The 6,599-nt window shown below is 50.4% G+C and overlaps 1 protein-coding gene across 1 annotated transcript in view; it reads right to left on the bottom strand.

Moving 5' to 3' along the window:
* Positions 1 to 113: 113 nt before the first annotated feature.
* Positions 114 to 6,599, bottom strand: part of sh2b1 (SH2B adaptor protein 1) — a 14,946-nt gene continuing 8,460 nt past the window's right edge. Inside the window, exons 2-9 of the mRNA XM_014030377.1 lie at positions 4,410 to 6,400; positions 3,357 to 3,458; positions 3,189 to 3,280; positions 3,015 to 3,097; positions 2,743 to 2,898; positions 2,447 to 2,658; positions 1,032 to 1,206; positions 114 to 514 (exon numbers count right to left, since the gene is read on the bottom strand). Coding sequence (XP_013885831.1) covers positions 420 to 514; positions 1,032 to 1,206; positions 2,447 to 2,658; positions 2,743 to 2,898; positions 3,015 to 3,097; positions 3,189 to 3,280; positions 3,357 to 3,458; positions 4,410 to 6,101 — 2,607 coding nt within the window. The 5' untranslated portion in view covers positions 6,102 to 6,400 and the 3' untranslated portion in view covers positions 114 to 419. The remainder of the gene's footprint in view (positions 515 to 1,031; positions 1,207 to 2,446; positions 2,659 to 2,742; positions 2,899 to 3,014; positions 3,098 to 3,188; positions 3,281 to 3,356; positions 3,459 to 4,409; positions 6,401 to 6,599) is intronic.

Here is a 6,599-nt window from a genome sequence, read left to right as displayed (position 1 = left end):
TGGGTCTGATCAGTTCTTACTGGGTCTGATCAGTTCTTACTGGGTCTGATCAGTTCTTACTGGGTCTGATCAGTTCTTACTGGGTCTGATCAGTTCTTACTGGGTCTGATCAGTTCTTCCTGGCTCTGATCAGTTCTTACTGGCTCTGATCAGTTCTTACTGGCTCTGATCAGTTCTTACTGGCTCTGATCAGTTCTTACTGGCTCTGATCAGTTCTTACTGGGTCTGATCAGTTCTTACTGGGTCTGATCAGTTCTTACTGGCTCTGATCAGTTCTTACTGGCTCTGATCAGTTCTTACTGGGTCTAACTCGTCACATGACCTCCTGCTGGGATGAGTCGGGGTTACAATGAGAGATGTGTTGTCGTTCAGCCACTCACTGCCCAACACTCGCTCCTCTCAGCTGAGTCCGGTCGCACTTACACACAGTCAGAGATGGGGGTTGATGGAGAGTCGGGATGGCGCGTGGTGATGACATCACAGACCGCAGGCCGACTGCCCGCCCTGTCCCGGCCTGCAGGGGATGAGCCAACGGATACAAGACAACAACAGAGAGGTCAGATGGGTCACACAGATGGATCAGGCTGCTGGGTCCAGAACCACACATTCAGGATTCACTTCAAACACTGAAACTGTTTCTTTACAGAAACTGATTCGTTTTAACTTGAATAAGCAGACGATGTGAATCCAAACCCAACTGGACTTCCCGTTCCCAGAGTCAGAACATCATAGACCCGTTACTGTTCAGTCTCATGAAGTGGGGTCTTAAATCCCAGCTGGGGCTTCCAGAACTGAAGCGAGTCGAGCAGAACCAGAGGCTAATTAGCCTTCAGCTACATGAGACAGAACACAGCTGAAAAGTCCAGTTGGGTTCTGTTCAAGACTTCCAGAACCTGGATGACTGAGTCTCCACAAACACAGACGTGATGTGGTTTGATGGCTGCATGAAACACACTCASACCAGGTCCAGTTCAGGTTCTGGTCATCCAGACCGGACCTGAACCTAAAGCTGACCCAAACAGTTTTCATACCTGGCTGTCGAACGGCGGTGGCGCCCACAAAGCTGATGAGCGTGACGTCAGAGGCACCGCCGGACTCCAGGGGGATGGGGTGGACCCGGAAGTGCTCCAACATGTCAAAGATGGACTGGAACCACAGGTGCTGGACTCGGCACTGACCGTCCTCGTTCAGGGACAGACGGAGGTGCTGTGGGGTCCAAGACCAGAGATCAAAGTGGATTCAACCCGAAACTGTTCTTCATAAAGTCAGACCTGTGTCCCCCGAGAACAGGGACGGGAGTCCAGAACTGGTTCTGGTAGAACTGTAAGGCACCTTTTTGTGAAACTTGTTTTTGTCAAACAGCATTTTCTGTGTGAGGCATTAAAATGTGGAGGGTTTGAAGCTGATTCCAGACTGGAACATTTTTACATTAAAACTGAAGGAGTTTCTTAAAAATAACCAGATTTGGTGTCATCACTAACAGGATACATTTTAAATGTTTTTAGGATTTGTATTGTATGATATTTTATCTTTCACGTTGTTTTGTTTTTAAATTTTATATTGTTAAAAGCCCATCTGGGGACGAGCATTGCAAACTAGCTAAGGCCATAAATGTTATAGTGTTGTGTATTTGTTAAGTGTAACTTGTCCCTGTGCAAATAAAGGAAAACAAGTAAAGGTCTGTCTGCTTGTCTGTTCATCGGTTCCACCGGTTCGAGACCTGAGGATGTATGAGGGATCCAACATATGGTTTAGGGTTGGGCAATATTGGCAAAAAAAAACTAATCAGGATTAATTGTGGTATTTAGCTGATAACAATTAATTTGATGATTAATCCCTGGACACACTTAGACATGACCAAGTTTGTGGGAACGATTTGCTCTTCATACAAACCTGTTCCAAACTGTGTCATAATTACAGACTTCAGGCTGTACATCAAACTTTAAACTGTTGATAAATTACAGAACTTTTTTAATGTTGGTCATATTTGAAGCAGAGAGGAGCAGTGAGTGGACTGACTGCTGCATTAATCATATTAATCATCAAGTGACAAAAATAATAGATTAATGTTTTTCTGATGATTAAGTGCACATGATACGATTATATCCAACCCTAGTCTGGTTGTGTTTCAGGATGAAACTAGGTCCACTCGCAACAAACCTGAAGTTTCACAACAAAAGATGGAAATCCTTCATGTGAGCACACAGCTGTGTCTTTAACACACTGCTGGACAAACTAACAACAACATGAAACCCTCCATGTCCTGTAAAAACCTTCAGTCCAGGAGGACCGCCTCAGGCTGCTGCTCCTTTAATGACATTTCTGTTGATTTATCATGAATGTTCAGCTGAAGAGCGTTAAAGACACAAAGTGTGACAACTGATGAGACCGAGTCCAGACCAGCAGTCTGCTCAGACTAGCCATTAGCTCATCAGTCCGGTCTCACCTTGGCCTTGCCCTGGAAGTTAAAGGTCAGGACGTATTCTCCACGCCGTGTCTCGCTCTGCCGGACCAGAAACACACCGTGGCTCGCCGGGCCTCCAGCCAGAACCAACTGGGCCGCTTTGAGGCGGGACAGGGTCCCGTGGAACCACTGACACTCGCTGAGCGGGTGCTCCACGGCCTCGGCCACGCCCACGTCCGAGAACAGGAAGGAGCCTGCAGGGGGAGGAGTTTCAGTAAAACGGACCATCAGAACCGGTCCAGGTTCTACTTTTAGCATGCCTCATCTCTACAGCTCACCTGTAGCATCGGGGGTCTCAGCAAAAGGTGTGCCCAGACTAGCCCCGCCTCCCCCGAGGATCCTGGCATCCGGTTCGTCGAGGGGAGCTCGAGGAGGGAGCTCCGGAGGGAGGGGGTCCATCAGGGGCGAGGAGCCTCCGATTCCTCCGTAACAAACTGACAAAAACAGATTCACAGAGACCGGTTAAACCTTCTGCACACCTGCTGACCCAGACTCTACAGGACTTCACCTTTAAAAGAAAAGCCCCGCCCACTTGTCGAGCAACACTCACCTTGAGAAAGACGCTCTGCGGTCTCTGGCGTCCCGCTGATGTCCAGCGGACCTCCACACCCCACCTCAGCGTCGTCCTGCTCACTGCAGCAGACAGAAGGATGTTAGACCCTCAGACCGGACCTGAGAAACCAGAGCCACAAGCCACGCCCCCCAGGACTGAATCCTTGCTCACCTGAGACAGATGCCGTTCCTAATGTCGCTAAGCCACGCCCTCATCTGAACAGCATCTCGTGTTTCGATCACGTACTCCGTCGACGTCTCCAGCTGGGAACGATAAAGAAGTTTAAATAAAGACCCGTTTGATCTGGTTCTGGGTCCAGGTACCTGCAGACCCCTCTACCTGCAGCAGGAAGGTGTTCTCCTTGTCAGGGACCTCCAGAGCCGTGGTGCTCCTCACGTCCACGATGGAGCAGCAGGGAACAGTCAGCCGAGGCTTGGATGACTGAGAAGAGAGAGGATTTAAAGAGTGATGAGGAGGAACCAGAACCAGAACCAGGGTCCAGCTAGGGCTGCAACAACGAATCAATAAAATTGATTATTAAAAGCGTTAGCAACGAGTTTCATTACTGATTCYTTGTGTCGRGCYATTTTTGTGTCCCMCGCCYTGTCGCTGAGCTGTTTACGRCACCCGCTGAGTGTTGTCAATGCTGGCTGACTAAATAAAGTTTAGGAAGAAAAAAACTCTACCTGTAAAGCTCCGCCCACTCTGAGACCTTGAGTAAAAAAGTAGAGACTTCAAACTTTAAACCAGTTTTTAAATTGTGTTGTTAGGCCAAGTAGATCTGAAGTTATGGTAAAAGTATATGATAATTTAATTTTTTTAAAGGACCGTTTACTGGGTCAAACAATGTTTTAGTCAAACAGAACCAACAAGGAAGCAAAAACTAAAGAATTAGAGAAAAATTATAAATGTTAAATGTAAATCWATTSTAATTATWATAAATTAWTAWTAGTTTTACATCTAAAAATCAMATTTTATTKTTTTAATCTATTTTCCTCATTCAGGAACCTATTAAATTTATGTTATGTTTCATGTAGGAGAAACACACTTTTTTCAGTCAGTATTTTTTACAGCTGGCAAAATGCACTACTGTTAAATCAGCAGATTATTATAAAAATCCTTCATGTAACGAAAAGACCCTCTGATTCAAGAAAAAACTCTGGTTTTTAAGAAAATGGCTGCTTATCTATAAGATATATCAACTTCAGATTAATTAATTAATTAATTAATTAATAACTTGCATCCCTAACTTATACATGAATTAAATTAATTTATATCTACTCATATTTATGTAATTAAGTGTTTTAATGATTTGGCCGATGAATCAATAAAATAATCCAGAGATTAATGGATTATTTAACAATCATTAGTTCCATCACTGTAAAGTCTTACTTTAGGTGGGATGAAGAACTCCAGGTAGTAGTCCTCTCCCCGCTCGCCCCCCTCTCGGTCCCGCTCTCGGAGGACCAGGCGACACTTGTGCCAGCGGCCCCCCTTCCAGGGCACGCTCCCGCTGCCGGCCAGAGGCTGGAGCGGCGCTGAGGGGGCTCCTGACGATGAGGAGGAGGTGTTGTCTGTGCCGTGATGAAGGAGGCCGAAGGAAAAGCCCGAGAAGGCGTGGCTTCCACCCAGCTCGTCGCTGGAGGAGCTGACGCTGACTCCGCCCTCCCGCACCAGCCGGCCCACCCTCCTCGGAGGACCCGTGGCGGCGGCGCTGCTCGGAGGCAGCGAGGAGGAGGAGGCGGGGGTCTGTGTGAGGACGGGAGGGGGCGAGCGTGATAATCGGAGCTTCTCCAGGCGGTGGCTCCACTTGTCCTTCTCGCCTCCTTCTCCGTTGCTCCTCCTGCGGTCCCGAGCCGCCTCCGACAGAGACAAGGAGGTGGCGCTGCTGGAGGAGGAGGGGGGCAGGGAGGAGGAGGAGGAGTGAGGGAGGGACAGGGGCATGGACAGGGACACGGGCATGGAGGAGGTGGGTGTGGGAGGCTGAGTGGCAGAGGTCCTCTTGGAGGCCAGGCTGGCGTCCTGCACCCCCATGGTGTAGCTGTAGCTGGAGGGCAGCGGGGTGGGCGGGGCCTCGCTGGACGAGCTCTTCCAGTGGAGGATTCCTCGCACGCTGCCCCGCACGCTGCGCCCCACGCTGCGCAGCGAGAAGCGCTTCTTCAGTTTGTTTTTGGAGGAGTTGGGCGTGCTGGTAGTTCTGGAGCCGGGCGGAGGAGTGACAGAGGAAAGAGACAGGTGAGGAGTGTGGGCGGAGTCTGCGTGGTCCGCCTCCGAGGACTCTGCTTCTCCCTCCTCTGGCTCAGCGTCTTCCTCCACTGAAGCCACGCCCAGCCAGCTGTCCTCCTCTTCCTCAACAGGAGCTTCGCCGTTCCCTGGGCCGAGCACGGCGCTCCTCTCCTCCCGCCTCCCGTTGTTCCCCCCCACCGAGGAGCAACATGACGAGGAGGAGGAGGGAGGCAGGACCTGGCCGTGGGCATAAGAGTCCTGGAACCGGTCCCCGCCGCGGTTCTCCAACACCAGCCGTGAGGGGGCGGGCTTTGTCATGACCCGCGCCGTGGTTAAAGGGGGGCACGGTAGCCCCGCCCCCCCGGTTCCTGACAAAGGCGAGACCGCCTCTTCTTCCAGGGAGGTGGCGTCTGACGGGGGAGCCCAGCTCACCATGTCGTCACGGCCCGGGGCYCAGCTCGGTGGGAGCCCCCCCTCCAGCTCGCTCTGGAAGTGGCGCACGAAGCGGTCGGTGAAGCGGCGGCAGAAGGCGGCCGCAGAGTCTGTGGTGTAGTGAGGGTTCTCCAGGAGAAACGCCCGGAAGTGGCGTGCAAAGTCACCGGCGGCGACGCGGGCATGCAGCTCACAGAATTCGGTCCAGCTCAGGGAAGGGGAGGGGGACGGCGTGGGGGTGTCGGACAGAGAAGACGGATGAGCCTGAGGTGGCGAGCTCACCAGAGGTGGGAGAGGGGGGGGCCTGGAGGAGGACATGGGCAGCAGAGAGGGGGACGGCGGGGATGGTGACGGGGAAGGCGAGGGAGGTAAAGGGGAGGAGTTGGCGGCCCGGGGGCTGGGCGGGGTTAATAGAGAGCCGTTCATCCTGATGAAACGCTGAGGACGGTTCAGTCAGATCACTTCAAACATTTGGCAGCAAACAGGAAGTGACTGAACAACATCTGTCGTCTCGTTAAAACTGGAGTAGAGCATCTTCTGACAAACACATCTGGACCCATAAAAACCTTCTTATCTGTCGCTCAGCTTCATGCTTCTTTATTTTATTATCAAATACAGGTTCAGCAAGAAAACAAGCTCCTGAAACAAGCAGCAAGGTTCTGTGGCTTAAAAGTTTTCTTCCATCTTTACCAGCTGACGTCCATCCAGAGAGACGAGGCCACGTACTGCAAAACAAACAAACTGTAACAAACAAACTGTAACAAACTGTAACAAACAAACTGTAACAAACAAACTGTAACAAACTGTAACAAACAAACTGTAACAAACTGTAACAAACAAACTGTAACAAACAAACTGTAACAAACTGTAACAAACAAACTGTAACAAACTGTAACAAACTGTAACAAACAAACTGTAACAAAC

The sequence above is a fragment of the Austrofundulus limnaeus genome, unplaced genomic scaffold (assembly GCF_001266775.1).
Source record: "Austrofundulus limnaeus strain Quisiro unplaced genomic scaffold, Austrofundulus_limnaeus-1.0 Scaffold1047, whole genome shotgun sequence".
Taxonomy (NCBI): Eukaryota; Metazoa; Chordata; class Actinopteri; order Cyprinodontiformes; family Rivulidae; genus Austrofundulus; species Austrofundulus limnaeus.
Note: the sequence above shows the minus strand (reverse complement) of the source record. Positions and strands in the feature narration are given on the sequence as shown.